The sequence below is a fragment of the Heterodontus francisci genome, chromosome 22 (assembly GCF_036365525.1).
Source record: "Heterodontus francisci isolate sHetFra1 chromosome 22, sHetFra1.hap1, whole genome shotgun sequence".
NCBI lineage: Eukaryota > Metazoa > Chordata > Chondrichthyes > Heterodontiformes > Heterodontidae > Heterodontus > Heterodontus francisci.
The window spans coordinates 82887438-82904987 of NC_090392.1; the positions used below are offsets into that span (position 1 = coordinate 82887438).

The 17550-nt window shown below is 48.2% G+C and overlaps 1 protein-coding gene across 2 annotated transcripts in view; it reads left to right on the forward strand.

Moving 5' to 3' along the window:
• The first annotated feature begins 13097 nt into the window (after window positions 1–13097).
• pou2f3 (POU class 2 homeobox 3) overlaps window positions 13098–17550 on the forward strand; it is a 53025-nt gene continuing 48572 nt past the window's right edge. For both annotated transcript variants that reach the window (XM_068054404.1, XM_068054405.1), the window contains exons 1-2: window positions 13098–13258; window positions 13394–13498. In XM_068054404.1, coding sequence (XP_067910505.1) covers window positions 13432–13498 — 67 coding nt within the window. In that variant the 5' untranslated portion in view covers window positions 13098–13258; window positions 13394–13431. The remainder of the gene's footprint in view (window positions 13259–13393; window positions 13499–17550) is intronic.

A 17550-nucleotide genomic window follows, 5' to 3' on the forward strand; every position in this document is an offset into this window, starting at 1 on the left:
GAGGTGTTGCAGAGTTCTAATTGTTACAACTTGGTATAAAGCTGGTGTTGTGGATTTTGTTACCTTCACAGATGGAGAGTCTCAGAGTCACTTTGCAATGTCTCTGCTGTAGTGGCTGTTCCAGTTGTTGTTCAGCAGGGTTCTTCTTGCTTGGCTGGATCTCTTCCACAGCCTCTGGCTTTCTGAGGTTTTGGCTTGATCTTGCCTCTCTCTCCAGAGGGCTACCTTTTTAAGGTAAAAATCTATCACATTAGAATTGCTGTTAGGCGACACATGGCTCTCTCCGCTGCTGTAACCACATAATGGACCAGGATGTGGAAACCATGGCTATCGATTGATGTCTGAATGGGGACCATTCTGTTAACCTGGTGCAACTTCACACCTATTCATTTTGGTTTGGGCTGAGTCAGTCTGTCTCTAGAACCCTTTGTTAGTTCATTCATGTCAATAGGGGTCATCAATATGCAATCATGCTCCTTTCAATTTCAAAGGGGTTCTCCCCACAGCTATTTCAGACGAGTTTAACGAGTTTCATCTTTGCAGACAGATTTCTTGATTTCCAGTACAAGAGGGGCCACGTAACGCTACTCCATTTTGACTGTGGTACAAATGTCCATGTTCTTGTGATTTTGTTTAACAGTTGACTTTTTAAATTCATAATTCTTCCATTTCATTGCTTATTTCATCAGGGGTCTTTCCATGCATGACAATAAATATAAATTGTTATTGTTCTTACTCTCTGTTCTGTCCATTAACCAATCCTCAATCCATGCTAATATAATACCCCCAATCCCATGAGTCTTAATTTTATGTGGCACTGTTATGACCAGGTGAGAAAGAGGTCAAGGGTCTCTTTCTGCCTTCACCTGGTCTTACCGTAACAGGGTTTGATTTTAAGCACATTGTGTTTTCAGCTCCCACTTGGTGAATCCTTTTTCACCACTTTCCAATTATAAGACAAAGAAACCAGCACAATAGGTTTTCTCAGGTTTAAAGAAGAAAAGTGAAATTTTATTAAACTTAAACTCTAATTCGGTTAATGCCTATGGATACATGACATGCCAACGCTAACATGCATACGTGATACACACATGCAGATAGAGACAAAGAAAACAGAAGAAATAAAGTGGAAAAGTTTGAGGCAATATCTGAGGATGTTTTTTGAGTTACGGTTCGTCGAGCTCACTGTAGAGTCCTTTATTGTAGGTAGATTTCTTTTTAAAGAAAATCTTTTCTTCAATTCAAAAACAGTTTGAAATTTAATGTCCATGTGGCAAAATTAATATGCCTCATGCTTGGCAGGTGGGGGCCTGCATGACACCTGCACTTCCAGCAGAATGAAAGGCAATTTGAGAAAAGCACATTTCGTTAAAAGGGTTGAGAGAAAATATAAGATACAGAAAATAAACATGCATTTCTTTCATTCATTCACAAATCCTAAAACTTACTAAAATCGCCCCTTTTTTAACCTCCCAATAAACATGTGTTCTTTTTTGGGGAAGTGTCTATTCCGTTGGTCCATTTCCCATGGCTGCCAGGGTCTTTGTTCCTGCTGAGGTAATTTTTTTTCAGGAGAGTCAGTAGTGGGCGGGTCTATCCTGAACTCTCCTATAGTGCTTTACTGAGTCATGCAAAGGCTTTTGACTTTCGGGGCATGGGTGATTTTCTTTTTTCTGACTGTGGGGGAGGATTCTTTGCTTATCTCCTTTTCCCTCTGGGACACTGCTGCCTGCAGTACTCCCACCACATCTTTTGTGCAGATTCTACTGCACTCCCATGTGGCACTTTGACTAGATGAGGCATCACCCTCACGGTTTCTGTGCCCCATAGAGGTTTTTTTGTCTCTGCAAGTTCCTGTAAATGCTGTTAGCAACTCTGGTGGGGTGCTTCTAGTGTCTGCATTTATGTAGGAAGATGTGAGGGTCTAACTTCTCACATTTTCCAGGGTTGGCTGACTGGACAGTAGGGGTTTTCATCTGTGATTCCTCCCGGACTTCCTTTAACCTGCCATTTTGGTCACTTTTTCCCCTTCTCTTTCTATACTTTTGCCAGCCATGTGCCTGCCTGTCCCCTTTTGTTCTTGGCAGGGGCCCCTTACAGTTCACCAGCCCTCTGCTGGAAGGTCCTCCTAACACTGGTACAGACTTAGGGGTGCAGGTTTCACTATAAGCTGTGGTTTCCCCTCAACCTGGCACATGTGGCTGCTCCTGCAGTACTCCACCACATCTTTGTGGAGTTTTGGCCAGTTTAACCGCTGTCTTATGTGGGCTATGGTCTTTCATAAACTGGCATGTACAGCCGCTGTAATCTCGAGGGCCCTTCTTAATATTTCTCTCCGGTACCTGTCTACTCCTTGCTCTCAGGTCTGTGAGGAGAACGCTGTTTCCTCATCAGTACCTCATTCTTTAAATAGTAACAATCAGGGACTCCCTCTGCTTCACTTTCAGACTGGGCAGCCCGTGCTAACTCTCGCAATACTGGGTCGGCTCGCTGAGCCTCTTCTCGGGAAAATCCATTTAATTCATTCCCAGTGTCTCCCAACTTTCCAAAGAAAGTCTCAGACAGACAGACCTGGTCATCTGCCTGCAGTACCAATTCAGTCTCCTCTGGGAGAGCTGTTTTGATCATGGCCTGATCCACTACACCTTCAGCAAAACTGCAGGGTCTGTCTCCTGCCACTGCCCTGACTCTCTCACCTCCTGCAGTCTTTCTTTCACTACTGGGGAGGGGGGGCTACCACCTTCACCCCCACCAGATCATTATCTAGGAGCAGGTCAGCCCCGTTCACAGGCAAACTAGGGACAATCCCTACAGTCACCGGTCCCGAAACTCGGTCGCACTCCAGGTACACCCGGTGTACAGGTACAGACACACACTGCCCTCCAATACCATTCACCACCATTCTGGTGTTCACTGCACTCTCTGGGAGAAAGGTCAGGCCTTTTCCCAGTAGAAGGGATCTAGTGGCCTGTGTCCCTGAGAATTACTATGGGTTTGCTTGCCCCACTTGGGTGTGGGGTTACTTTCCCTTCAGACACAAAACCCTGATAACCTTCAGGAATCCTATTAACTTTTCCTGCACTTACAGCAGTAAGCTTCCTGAGTTGCACCCTTACTGCAGTTAAAGCCACGGGTTGCTCTGCTGTACTTTCCATCAGGGTCCCATCTTCACTGAGTGAGTGCGCCCTGATTTACCCGACCGGCTTTCCCTTTAGTTTCCAGCAGTCAGCTTTTAAATGCCCTGCTTTATTACAATGGAAGCACACAGGTCTCCGGGTCTCACTCTTGCTCACAGCACTTTTCTTTTTGCCTACAGGAGGGCCCCCTGTGTCTCCTGCTTTCCTTTCTCTCCCAGAACTGCTTGGGTTCCTATCACCTTCCCACCCTTTGTCCTTTTCGGATTTGTGGGGGTGATTAGGAAAGGTTCTCCCCTGGGAAATCGACTTATAAATTAAAGCAAACTCATCAGCTAGAACGGCCGCTTGCTGGGCTCTCTGAACCCACTGCTCCTCTACATGGGTCTTTATGGAGAGTGGGAGAGAGTGTTTAAATTCCTGTAACAGAATTACTTCTCTGAGATTCTCATAGCTGAGCTGTACTTTAAGAGCCCTCAGCCACTGGTCAAAAGCCAGCTGCTTATTCATTTCAAATAGTGGAGCTTATTCAAGGAGCAGCTACTGCGTGTCCTTGATAAGTATGTACCTGTGAGGCAGGGAGGAAGTTGTCGTGCGAGGGAGCCGTGGTTTACTAAAGAAGTTGAAGCGCTTGTCAAGAGGAAGAAGAAGGCTTATGTTAGGATGAGACGTGAAGGCTCAGTTAGGGCGCTTGAGAGCTACAAGCTAGCCAGGAAGGATCTAAAGGGAGAGCTAAGAAGAGCAAGGAGAGGACACGAGAAGTCATTGGTGGATCGGATCAGGGAAAGCCCTAAGGCTTTCTATAGGTATATCAGGAATAAAAGAATGACTAGAGTTAGATTAGGGCCAATCAAGGATAGTAGTGGGAAGTTGTGTGTGGAATCAGAGGAGATAGGGGAAGTGTTAAATGAATATTTTTCGTCAGTATTTACAGTAGAGAAAGAAAATGTTGTTGAGAATACTGAGATTCAGGCTACGAGGCTAGATGGGATTGAGGTTCACAAGGAGGAGGTGTTAGCAATTTTGGAAAGTGTGAAAATAGATAAGTCCCCTGGGCCAGATGGGATTTATCCTAGGATTCTCTGGGAAGCTAGGGAGGAGATTGCAGAGCCTTTGTCCTTGATCTTTATGTCGTCATTGTCGACAGGAATAGTGCCGGAAGACTGGAGGATTGCAAATGTTGTCCCCTTGTTCAAGAAGGGGAGTAGAGACAGCCCTGGTATTTATAGACTTGTGAGCCTTACTTCGGTTGTGGGTAAAATGTTGGAAAAGGTTATAAGAGACAGGATTTATAATCATCTTGAAAAGAATAAGTACATTAGAGATAGTCAGCACGGTTTTGTGACGGGTAGGTCGTGCCTCACAAACCTTATTGAGTTTTTCGAGAAGGTGACCAAACAGGTGGATGAGGGTAAAGCAGTGGATATGGTGTATATGGATTTCAGTAAGGCGTTTGATAAGGTTCCCCACGGTAGGCTATTGCAGAAAATACGCAAGTATGGGGTTGAAGGTGATTTAGAGCTTTGGATCAGAAATTGGCTAGCTGAAAGAAGACAGAGGGTGGTGGTTGATGGCAAATGTTCATCCTGGAGTTTAGTTACTAGTGGTGTACCGCAAGGATCTGTTTTGGGGCCACTGCTGTTTGTCATTTTTATAAATGACCTGGAAGAGGGTGTAGAAGGGTGGGTTAGTAAATTTGCAGATGACACTAAGGTCGGTGGAGTTGTGGATAGTGCCGAAGGATGTTGTCGGGTACAGAGAGACATAGATAGGCTGCAGAGCTGGGCTGAGAGATGGCAAATGGAGTTTAATGCGGAAAAGTGTGAGGTGATTCACTTTGGAAGGAGTAACAGGAATGCAGAGTACTGGGCTAATGGGAGGATTCTTGGTACTGTAGATGAACAGAGAGATCTTGGTGTCCAGGTGCATAAATCCCTGAAGGTTGCTAACCAGGTTAATAGGGCTGTTAAGAAGGCATATGGTGTGTTAGCTTTTATTAGTAGGGGGATCGAGTTTCGGAGCCACGAGGTCATGCTGCAGCTGTACAAAACTCTGGTGAGACCGCACCTGGAGTATTGCGTGCAGTTCTGGTCACCGCATTATAGGAAGGATGTGGAAGCTTTGGAAAGGGTGCAGAGGAGATTTACTAGGATGTTGCCTGGTATGGAGGGAAGGTCTTACGAGGAAAGGCTGAGGGACTTGAGGTTGTTTTCGTTGGAGAGAAGGAGGAGGAGAGGTGACTTAATAGAGACATATAAGATAATCAGAGGGTTAGATAGGGTGGATAGTGAGCATCTTTTTCCTCGGATGGTGATGGCAAACACGAGGGGACATAGCTTCAAGTTGAGGGGTGATAGATATCGGACAGATGTGAGAGGTAGTTTCTTTACTCAGAGAGTAGTAAGGGCGTGGAACGCCCTGCCTGCAGCAGTAGTAGATTCGCCAACTTTAAGGGCATTTAAGTGGACATTGGATAGACACATGGATGAAAATGGAATAGTGTAGGTCAGATGGTTTCACAGGTCGGCGCAACATCGAGGGCCGAAGGGCCTGTACTGCGCTGTAATGTTCTAAATTCTAAAATTCTAAATTCTAAATTCCAGGTAAGTTTGATTAGCTTGTTTCTTGAGGGTTCTAAACTTTTGCTGATAGGCTACCAGTACTACTTCATATGCCCAGAGGATAGCACTTTTTGTCAGTTCATAATTTGATGAACTCATCTGGCAACAGGGAATAAACCTCATGGGCTTTACCAGTTAGCTTGCTTTGCAGTAAAAGAGGCCAGGTCTCAGCTGGCCATTTTAGCTGCCTTGCAAGTTTTGCAAAGAACACAAGAGATTCTTCTACATCCTCCTCATTGAATCTTGGAATTAGTTGAGCTAGTTTTAACAATTCTGTACCCAGCCCTGAATTATGCTCCTCCAAATTGGCCATGCCTTCGCCGGGGTTACTCTGTCGCCCCCTAGTTAACTCAAGCCACTTCAGCTCTCTTTCTTCACATTCCTTCTGAAATATTCTTTCTCTCTTCCCTCTCCTGCCTTTCATTTTCTTCAGATTCCTTCTGGAAGGCTCTCTCTTTCTCCCTCTCCTGCCTCTCTCACTCTTTCCTCCCTCTCTCTTTCTTCTTTAATTCAAGTTTCCTCTGTTCCAATTGTATCTTTGCTAGCAATACCCTGTCGGGGTCTACTTCTAACACTGTTTCTGCTTCTTCAGATTTAAGGGAAAAATGGTAGGCCACTAGACTTAGGGGTTCAGACTTCCTAGCCTTGCCACGTACAGTGATCCCACACTGCTCATCCATTTTCCTCAACTCCTCCATGGACAGTGCTTTTGACTTATCCCAAGTTATTTCACCCTGGCTTGGGGAGCTACTAGCTTCGGTTGCAGACATATTAGTATTCAAGCACACACAATGACAAGAAAACCTGTACTGATTTGCTCTTTTTGATTGGGAACAATTTGGCTGCCCACTTCCAATTTCTCTTGTTTATCTGTGGGTAAAATTCCGGATGCTACCACCCATTGTGGGTTGAATGTGTCAGGGAATGGTCCTTTGTCATTTCCAAACATTGTCTGTTAATATGCAAATGACTTTCCAGCCATGATCTGGCATTTATTTAAAGAATGTCCTTTCTTTGCTTCAACAACAGTTTGAAATTTAATGTCCATGTGGTGAAATTAATTTGCCTCATGCTTGGCAGGTGTGGGCCTGCCTGACACCTCCACACCCAGTGGAATGAAAGGCGATTTTCTCCCTTCTCTTTCTAAACTTTTGCCAGCCGTGTGCTCTGTTACCATATCCCTAATAATAGATTCTAGCATTTTTCCAAAGACTGATGTCAGGCTAACTGGTCTGTAGTTCTCTGTTTTCTCTCTCCCTCCCTCCTTTCTTGAATAGTAGGATTACATTTGCGAACTTCCAATCCACAAGCATGGAGGCAAGGAAAGGAAAGGAGACAGGCCTCCATGAACTGCCACAGCTGGTACGAGGATTGAACCCGCGCTGTTGGCATTTTTCTGCATTTCATGCTCGCTAACTGACCCCCCACCCATGCTAATGAAGGGTTTGATAAATAAAATAAGGGGGGAAAAAACTACTGGCAGCAAGGTTGGTAAGCAAAGGATAGGAGTTAAAATAATTGGGAGATGAGGAGAATTTTTTTACACAGCGAGTTGTTGGGATCTGCAATCACTGCCTGAAAGGACAGTGGAAGCAGATTCAATTGTAAGTTTCAAAAGGGAATGGGATAAATACTGGAAAAGGAAAAATCTGCAGGGCTGTGGGGAAGAGCAGGGACTAGGACTAATTGGATAGCTGTTTCAAAGAGCTGGCACAGACACAATGGGTTAAATGGCCTCCTTCCGTATTATTCTATGGTTTTCGCACTGCCCGTCTAATGTACGCTGGACAATGTGGATGAGGGGCACAGACTATCATTGTCCTGATTGTGGATTGATGCTGTGGCCATTCAGAGAGGTTTTGGCAGGCAGGAGTCAGGGGTCTGGGTTTTTCCAGGCTGGAGTCAGGGGTCTGGGTTTTTCCAGACTGGAGTCAGGGGTCTGGGTTTTGCCAGGCTGGAGTCAGGGGTCTGGGTTTTTCCAGGCTGGAGTCAGGAGTCTGGGTTTTGCCAGGCTGAGGTCAGGGGTCTGGGTTTTGCCAGGCTGGAGTCAGGGGTCTGGGTTTTGCCAGGCTGAGGTCAGGGGTCTGGGTTTTGCCAGGCTGAGGTCAGGGGTCTGGGTTTTGCCAGGCTGGGGTCAGGGGTCTGGGTTTTTCCAGGCTGGGGTCAGGGATCTGGGTTTTGCCAGGCTGTCAGGGGTCTGGGTTTTGCCAGGCTGGGGTCAGGGGTCTGGGTTTTGCCAGGCTGGAGTCAGGGGTCTGGGTTTTTCCAGGCTGGGGTCAGGGGTCTGGGTTTTGCCAGGCTGAGGTCAGGGGTCTGGGTTTGGCCAGGCTGAGATCAGGCGTCTGGGTTTGGCCAGGCTGAGGTCAGGGGTCTGGGTTTTGCCAGGCTGAGGTCAGGGGTCTGGGTTTTGCCAGGCTGGGGTCAGGGGTCTGGGTTTTTCCAGGCTGGGGTCAGGGATCTGGGTTTTGCCAGGCTGAGGTCAGGGGTCTGGGTTTTGCCAGGCTGGGGTCAGGGGTCTGGGTTTTGCCAGGCTGGGGTCAGGGGTCTGGGTTTTGCCAGGCTGAGGTCAGGGGTCTGGGTTTTGCCAGGCTGAGGTCAGGGGTCTGGGTTTGGCCAGGCTGAGGTCAGGCGTCTGGGTTTGGCCAGGCTGAGGTCAGGGGTCTGGGTTTTGCCAGGCTGAGGTCAGGGGTTTGGGTTTTGCCAGGCTGGAGTCAGGGGTCTGGGTTTTGCCAGCCTGAGGTCAGGGGTCTGGGTTTTGCCAGGCTGGAGTCAGGGGTCTGGGTTTTTCCAGGCTGGGGTCAGGGGTCTGGGTTTTGCCAGGCTGGAGTTAGGGTTCTGGGTTTTGCCAGCCTGAGGTCAGGGGTCTGGGTTTTGCCAGGCTGAGGTCAGGGGTCTGGGTTTTGCCAGGCTGAGGTCAGGCGTCTGGGTTTGGCCAGGCTGAGGTCAGGGGTCTGGGTTTGGCCAGGCTGAGGTCAGGCGTCTGGGTTTTGCCAGGCTGAGGTCAGGGGTTTGGGTTTTGCCAGGCTGAGGTCAGGGGTCTGGGTTTTGCAAGGCTGGAGTCAGGGGTCTGGGTTTTGCCAGGCTGGAGTCAGGGGTCTGGGTTTTGCCAGGCTGGGGTCAGGGGTCTGGGTTTTGCCAGGTTGAGGTCAGGGGTCTGGGTTTTGCCAGGCTGAGGTCAGGCGTCTGGGTTTTGCCAGGCTGAGGTCAGGGGTCTGGGTTTTGCCAGGCTGAGGTCAGGCGTCTGGGTTTTGCCAGGCTGAGGTCAGGCGTCTGGGTTTTGCCAGGCTGAGGTCAGGCATCTGGGTTTTGCCAGGCTGAGGTCAGGGGTCTGGGTTTTGCCAAGCTGAGGTCAGGCGTCTGGGTTTTGCCAGGCTGAGGTCAGGGGTCTGGGTTTTGCCTGGCTGAGGTCAGGGGTCTGGGTTTTGCCAGGCTGAGGTCAGGGATCTGGGTTTTGCCAGGCTGAGATCAGGCGTCTGGGTTTTGCCAGGCTGAGGTCAGGGGTCTGGGTTTTGCCAGGCTGAGGTCAGGCGTCTGGGTTTTGCCAGGCTGAGGTCAGGGGTCTGGGTTTTGCCAGGCTGAGGTCAGGGGTCTGGGTTTTGCCAGGCTGAGGTCAGGCGTCTGGGTTTTTCCAGGCTGAGGTCAGGGGTCTGGGTTTTGCCAGGCTGAGGTCAGGGGTCTGGGTTTTGCCAGCCTGAGGTCAGGGATCTGGGTTTTGCCAGGCTGAGGTCAGGGGTCTGGGTTTTGCCAGCCTGAGGTCAGGGGTCTGGGTTTTTCCAGGCTGAGGTCAGGGGTCTGGGTTTTGCCAGGCTGGGGTCAGGGTTCTGGGTTTTGCCAGCCTGAGGTCAGGGGTCTGGGTTTTGCCAGGCTGGGGTCAGGGTTCTGGGTTTTGCCAGCCTGAGGTCAGGGGTCTGGGTTTTGCCAGGCTGAGGTCAGGGGTCTGGGTTTTGCCAGGCTGAGGTCAGGCATCTGGGTTTTGCCAGGCTGGAGTCAGGGGTCTGGGTTTTGCCAGGCTGAGGTCAGGCGTCTGGGTTTTGCCAGGCTGAGGTCAGGGGTCTGGGTTTTGCCAGGCTGAGGTCAGGGGTCTGGGTTTTGCCAGGCTGAGGTCAGGCATCTGGGTTTTGCCAGGCTGAGGTCAGGGGTCTGGGTTTTGCCAGGCTGAGGTCAGGCGTCTGGGTTTTGCCAGGCTGAGTTCAGGGGTCTGGGTTTTGCCAGGCTAAGGTCAGGGGTCTGGGTTTTGCCAGGCTGAGGTCAGGGGTCTGGGTTTTGCCAGGCTGAGGTCAGGGGTCTGGGTTTTGCCAGGCTGAGGTCAGGAGTCTGGGTTTTGCCAGCCTGAGGTCAGGGGTCTGGGTTTTGCCAGGCTGAGGTCAGGGGTCTGGGTTTTGCCAGCCTGAGGTCAGGGGTCTGGGTTTTGCCAGGCTGAGGTCAGGGGTCTGGGTTTTGCAGCCTGAGGTCAGGGATCTGGGTTTTGCCAGGCTGAGGTCAGGGGTCTGGGTTTTGCAGCCTGAGGTCAGGGGTCTGGGTTTTGCCAGCCTGAGGTCAGGGGTCTGGGTTTTGCCAGGCTGAGGTTACAGCTGCTACTGGTGCCACAATGGTGAGTAATCACTGCTATTTTTAGACTAAATCACCATCTCCTTCACTGGTGGGGAGAGAAATGTTGTCTAAATCTGGGCATCAGCTGATTGCAGAGAGGAAATGTCTTTACTCCAAACAGTCGGATGTGTTGTTGAGAGTCCTTTTTTTCCCAAAAATATACTTAATTCATACAAATCTGTAACAAAAAACACATTACAAAACAGTTCAAAACAGCACCAAGTTGACATTCCAGAAAGTGCAAAGGAAATCAGTTTTCTTCAATACAGGAGTGAGTTGCCTCACAACACTTCCATTCCATTTTACATGCCATGTACATTTTACAGCTCAACCATATTTGGTGTATACAACCAGAGGGGTTTCCCATGGGTCCAGCCCCTCAGTTCAGCTTGGTGGGGGAACCTTACACTGTGGTCTTTCCCCATTGAGCCTTTGCTGCGGCTGCCCCAAGCTTTAGTGCGTTCCTCAGCACGTAGTCCTGGACCTTGGAATGTGCCAGTCTGCAACACTCGGTCATGGACAACTCTTTGCGCTGGAAGACCAGCAAGTTTCGGGCAGACCAAAGGGCGTCTTTCACCGAATTGACAGTCCTCCAGCAGCAGTTAATGTTTATCTCGGTGTGCGTCCCTGGGAACAGCCCGTAGAGCACAGACTCCTGTGTTACAGAGCTGCTTGGGATGAACCGCGACAAAAACTACTGCATCTCTTTCCACACCTACTTTGCAAAGACACATTCCAGAAGGAGGTGGGCAACGGTCTCTTCCCCACCACGGCTAACTCGAGGGCAGCATGTAGAGGGTGTGAGACTTCAGGCGTGCAGGAAGGAACTGACAGGGAGGGCCCTTCTCACCACCAGACAAGCTACATCTTGGTGCTTGTTTGAAAGTTCTGGTGATGAGGCATTCCGCCAAATGGCTTTGGCAGTCTGATCGGGGAACCATCCGACAGGATCCACTGTCTCCTTATCCCGTAGGGCCTTGAGGACATTCCGTGCAGACCACTGCCTGATGGATTGGTGGTTAAAGGTGTTTTTCTGCACAAACCTTTCCATGAAGGATAGGTGGTACGGCACGGCCCAACTGGATGGAGCATTCCGCGGCCGTATGACCAGACCCATCCTTCACAACACTGGGGACAGATAGAACCTCAGCAGGTAGTGACACTTGGAGTTTGGGTACTGGGGCTCTACACACAGCTTTCTGCAGCCACACACGAAGGTAGTCATCAGGATGAGGGCGATGTTGGGTACCTTTTTTCCACCCTTATCCAGAGGTTTGAAGATTGTGTCCATTTTGCATCTCCAGATAAAGTGCAAGATGGCTCAGGTGACTGCCATGGAGCAGGAGTGGGGTATGGGCCAGACCTGCGCAACATACAGCAACAACGTGAATGCCTCGCACCTAATGACCAGGTTCTTACCCACAATGGACAAAGATCGCTGCTCCCACACGCTCAGTTTATGGTGTATCCTGGCTACTCACTCCTTCCAGGTTTTGGTGCACGCCCCGGTCCTTCCGAACCATATCCCCAGCACCTTCAGATAGTCTGACCTGACAGTGGATGGGACAAAGGATCGGTCGGCCCAGTTCCCAAAGAACGTGGCCTTGCTCTTGCCACGGTTTATTTTGGCTCCCGAGGCCAGTGCGAACAGGTCGCAGATTCTCATCAGTCTGCGCACAGACAGCAGATCCGAGCAGAAGACGGCGACGTCATCCATGTACAGGGAGGTTTTAACCTGAGCGCCTCCGCTGCCTGGGATTGTCACCCCTGCTATGCTCGCATCCTTCCTAATAGACTCAGCAAAGGGTTCAATACAGCAAACAAACAAGACAGGGGAGAGAGGACAGCCCTGTCTGACTCCAGATTGGATCGGGAAACCTTCTGATTCCCACCCATTGATTGAGACTGCGCTACTGATGTTTGTGTAGAGCAGTTTGATCCAATTGCAGATTCCCTCCCCAAACCCCATTTTGGAGAGCACGTCCATTATGTAGGTGTGTGATATCCTGTCAAAAGCCTTCTCTTGATCCAGGCTGATGAGGCAGGTGTCCACCCTCCTGTCCCGTACATAGGCGATTGTATCCCTGAGTAGCACGAGACTATCGGAGATCTTCCTGCCGGGTAGAGTGCAGGTCTGGTCAGGGTGAATCACCAACTCCAGAGCAGACTTGACTCGACTGGTGATGACTTTGGACAGAATCTTGTAGTCAACATTAAGCAGTGAGATGGGCCGCCAATTTCTGATTTCTGCCCTCTCCCCTTTCCGCTTGTAGATGAGGTGATGATGCATTTCCTCGTGGATTCTGACATGCTGCCACCCAGGAGCATACTCTCGTATACTTCCAGCAGGTCCGGGCCGATCCAGTCCCACAGGGCCGTCGCTTCCAGGAGCTTTACTCATCTCGAAGGACGAGTGTTGTTGTGAGTCCTGATCACATGAAACAATGTTGGTCCCACTGCGCCTTTAATGAGAAGTTTGCAGTGGGTTTTATGTTGAACAGCAGCCACCTGAGGAAGTGATCGCTGGAATTTAACACACCCCAAACAGAGGACAGGACAGCACCTTCACCCAATACTAGCTTTCTGAATTTTTAGTTATAAATAACAAAGTTAAAAGATAATCCTGTTTATTCAGAGCTGGTAGTTGTTGAGTTAAACAAATGAGGGAGGATGGGTTGGCTCCGGCTGCACAAACTCTGATGATGATATGCAAATAACTCTTTGCCAGGCACCTAAACTCACAGCGAGCAAAACTGTCAAAAGCAACTGCGACCCACCTGCAGTGTTTCAGACAGTCAAAATTTGCCTAAATTATACCTGCTGTCGCCTGCTGTGTGTGTGGAAGCTTCAGGAAAAGTAACCAGGTTTTTTGAGGAGTGTGAACAGGGAGAGTTCAGGCCGAGTTGCTGCAAGGTAATTATTGCTGAACAGTTCACCTTCTGTCCAGCTGAAGCAAATTTGTGTTGTCTTTGAGGGCGAGTGAGGAGAATGATGGTATTGCCCATTTGATCAGCTTCATTTTACTGGCTGTCTGTTTCTGTTTTAAAGCCGCGTGTTTTATTGAAATCAGCTGCTTCCTTTCCGTGATGAGTGTCGGCACTGATAAATCATCGGATGTTGGAGCTACCCTCTCACAGCAACGCGAGCGAGCAGGTAAAGTGTTTTAAGTTACAGATTGGGTGGAACTTGATAAATAATTTTTATTAAACTTTAGATGCAGTTTATCATCTCGCTTGTTGCTGTGATTCAGAATTTTACAAATGAGTCTCAGCACATCAATTGTTTTTGCTGAAAGTGTCCTGAACAGAGACAAGTCACAACTTTTAACCTGTGATATTTGTAACTGTTTCCATCATGATTTCATTTCCATATTCGGAACATTCTCTTCATACCGTGAATCTGAGAGAGAATGAACTTCAGTATATTACTCTCACACAATGCGATGGGCTCTAGCTGTGTCTGCTTTTTGCCGTAAATTCCAACATTCTGTGGGCTATGTGACACCTCTACCGGATTATAAAAACAGCTGTTTAACAGGCATAAAAAAGCAGCGGAGGCTGTTTTAGAAAACGCGACTGTCGATATTTGCAGTAATTTAGAGTTGTGAGCGGCAGGAAGTTACAGTTTTGTTTTTCTCCCTCTGGCTTTACTCCCTTCGCACGGTCACTATTCAAATTTAGTCCAGTCCCAGCTCGGATTAACCCTTAAACCGTGCAGAATAAAACCCATTCCCAGGCTCCAATGTTGGGTACTGGTGGGATTTTCTGGTGACCGGTGTTGACACTGACTGTTTAGACTCAGCTGAGCAGGTTGCCCCGAGGATTTCCAGATAGTTGACAAGTGATTACATGTATTGTATTAAATTAATTTCGTGTGTAGTATGAATCATTCTTTTCCCATTCAGTTGCTAAAGGCTGTGGCAAAGGTCGCAATAATGTCTGGCCTGGAACTGTTCAGTTGTATTTTTTTACTTAATTTATTCAGTAAATGCTGAAGTATCTAAATCATCCGTCATTCCATAACTGAATGAATTTTGTAGATTTTGCTGGGTAGTACAGAATGTACTGGCATATGAAGGGTTAAAGAGGATGTGAAACTGCTGAAGGAGAGAGGCCTGGCGAGCACTCCCTCGCTCAGCTGCACTTTCGGAGAAGTTGTGTTTGGAATATTGTCTAGATCACTCTTGCTGTTATTTTTCCACATTCTCGGCCACTCCTGGTGAGAATGGCTGATGGGTCTCGCCATTTACCAGTTTCACCTGAACCCACGATCGGCAACTGCCGATTCTTTTGTCCATTTTTCTGTTGATACCTTTACGGGACCTTGGCTGTTGTTTCCTGGGTCAGGAGCTGCTGATCCGCCCCGAAGCTCGAATACTCCTTAGTTCTGGGACGTTGTCAGTGATGTGAGTTCAGGATACTGGATACCGGCAGACAGTCAAAATGACACTGTCTGGCTCGGTGTATTCTGGCGGATGTTGAGCTACTGGAGTTTGAGGGAAAGTAACGTTTAACCTCATCAAAATGCTCCAGCTGTCTGCAGCCAGTGATGTCCGCTTGAGATGTCCCAGTCACATCTGGGGGAAACTCCCTCGGCCTTTAGTGAGTCACAGATTGAGTACTCTATGTAGACCGGTTACGAGGCTTTCCCTTTAATCCAGGCGATTGGAATTATTTCGGGTGCTTGTTATGTCAGTAATGAATTACATCAGTCAATCCAATTCAATTGCGTGTTTTCCAGTTGGACCATCTAGCTTCTCTCCACCAAGCCAAGTGTACAAGCCACACTGCTGCCCACGGGATTGGCACACACTGTCCATGTCACAATTTGCAGCTATGTTAACAACACGATGTAAATTTGTTTAAAGACAAGCTATTTACCTGATCAGAACCCCTCAAGATTGAAGGCTTCTCCACCAGAACACTCCTCAACTTCCTCCTCCCAGTAATAAGCCCTAACTTCTAACTAAAGCTTCTTTGCCCGGGCACCCGACTGAACTCCAGAAACTTATCTGTTCCTGTTACATAGGAATTGCTAGAGGAGAAAAGACAACTCGCTTTTTGCCCGCCTGTTAGTCGCATTGCACAATGATACTGGGGTTGTTTTAGAACTTACACCACAAACAGAACATTCAGCCCAATGGGTCTAGGCTCCACACGAGTAGTCAACTAATCAATTACTCTACAACCGAGCCTGCACTCTGTGAAGTGATCCAACTGCAGCCTGGAAAAGGCCTTGGACAAGTTTAGCCTTGTACCTCGCTGTTCAATTCCAATTGGAGATTCTGCCTGGGGCTAAGGACTCTCGACTGAATCTCCGCCGGACAAACTGCAGACAGGATTTCTAGTGACATTTAAAAACTTGTTGATGGCCGTAACCGACATTAGTGAGGCTGAAAGACAGCTGAACAATTTAATTGGACACGGCATTGTCTGCTGGAATATAAATGTCCTCCAAGGCAAGCGATCTCAGCGCGGGTAACAGCACAACGCAATAATTCACTGACAGATTTCAATTAATGCAAAATTATTAACGATATAGAAATTCAGTGAGAAGATTTGATAACAGCTCAAACCTGGTTAAACCCCGCGTGACTCATTGCGGTGGCCAGTTTAGGATGTTTACAAGGCTGCTTATTGTATCTTCAAAAGGACTTCAGTATTCAGAAACCAAGATCACGTCAGCACTCAAAACTAGGCCTGTTATCAGAGTAAAAGATTGATCCAGGTTCAGGGAACTGCCTAACCTTGAATCTACATTCTGATTACAGGAGTAAGCAGACCAGACCATAATCCGCAAAGTAGCAGAGACCGGCTCCCACTGAAGGCAATAACTTCTTTGCTTATGGATCTAGAAATAATGATGCAATATTTTGGGGCATAACCTGAACATAGAATCAAATGTGGAACACAACTTAACCGGATATCAGATCTTGGTTTGTTTCTTGCCCATGTTCCAGACATGCTTCCTTGTGCTGGTGGAGTCTCTGCCCAGAGCAGTAGGTGGGAACAGCCAGTGTCCATATTGTGTGCCCATCAGGGCAGGTACTACAGTTGGGATATTGTCAGGAACTATAAAACCATAGCTGTGCCACTCAGACTGGAGTGAGCTGAGGTGCTGGGAGACTGGCCTTGATGGGGAACTTTGGAGACCCTGCCTTCTGGTAGAAGAGGCTGCAAACTCCCCAGCCTTGTCGTTGCATGCTGCACTCCTCCATGGGTGAGGATGGGAATGTGCAGGGAGTAGCTTGCTGTTCGTCGTTTCATTGTTGACTGAATGTAATTGTTCCTTTGGTTGTGGGACCATTTTGTTTTGTTGTCAGTGAGCTGCTGCTTTCACTATATTGTAATTTCATTAGGTTAATGCCACTTCATATTCTGCTGCATTCCTTGTTGAATTGAGGTTAATCTCTTGGGTTGAAGGAGTGAAGCCCATGAAATTGCAGTTATTGATTGACAGAGTTGTCTAATCGGCCATTACATCTATTGATGCCCAATTTTGGGTTGCTAGATCTGTGCTACTTCGTATGGCAGTCTACAAGATGGTGGGTGACCTCAATGTGGAGACATGACTGTTAGTGAACAGTTTGGTTACTCCTACCACAGCTATTGTAGGCAGCTGTATCTGTCAAGTTGGTTAGCCCTTGGAGCCTCCACCTCAACTCAATGAGGAGGAGCACTGATTCATCCACTGAGGGAGGCAATAGATGATGTACATGATCTTATTTGATCTTATGACCTTATTTGACCACAAGCTGTAAGGCTTCATGAGGTGTATACCTCTTGTTGAGGACATGTCAGGATCACTTCCACCTGGTGTATGGTGCTGGTCGGACAGGACATAGGTGGGGATGACGGAGTCTGGAATGTTGACTGAAAGATGAAGTTCTGTCTGGCTGTTGCTTAACAAGTTTATTAGGACAGTTCTCTCAACTTAAGCACCAGCCCTCAGCTGTTAGGGGTGAAGCCTGGAACTGATGACATCTTGTCCTTGTTCAATGCCATTGGAAAGTTGTAGAGTGGGGTATGGTTGTTGGAATTTGCACTGTGGCTTGTGTCAGTGCTGGCTGAGTTGGTAGCACTCTTGCCTCCAGGTTCAAGTCCCACCCCAGAACTTGAGTGCAAAAATCAAGACTGATACTCCTGCTACACTGGGGGTGCTGTCTTACAGATGAGGTGTTAAACTGAGGCTGCATCTGTCTACTC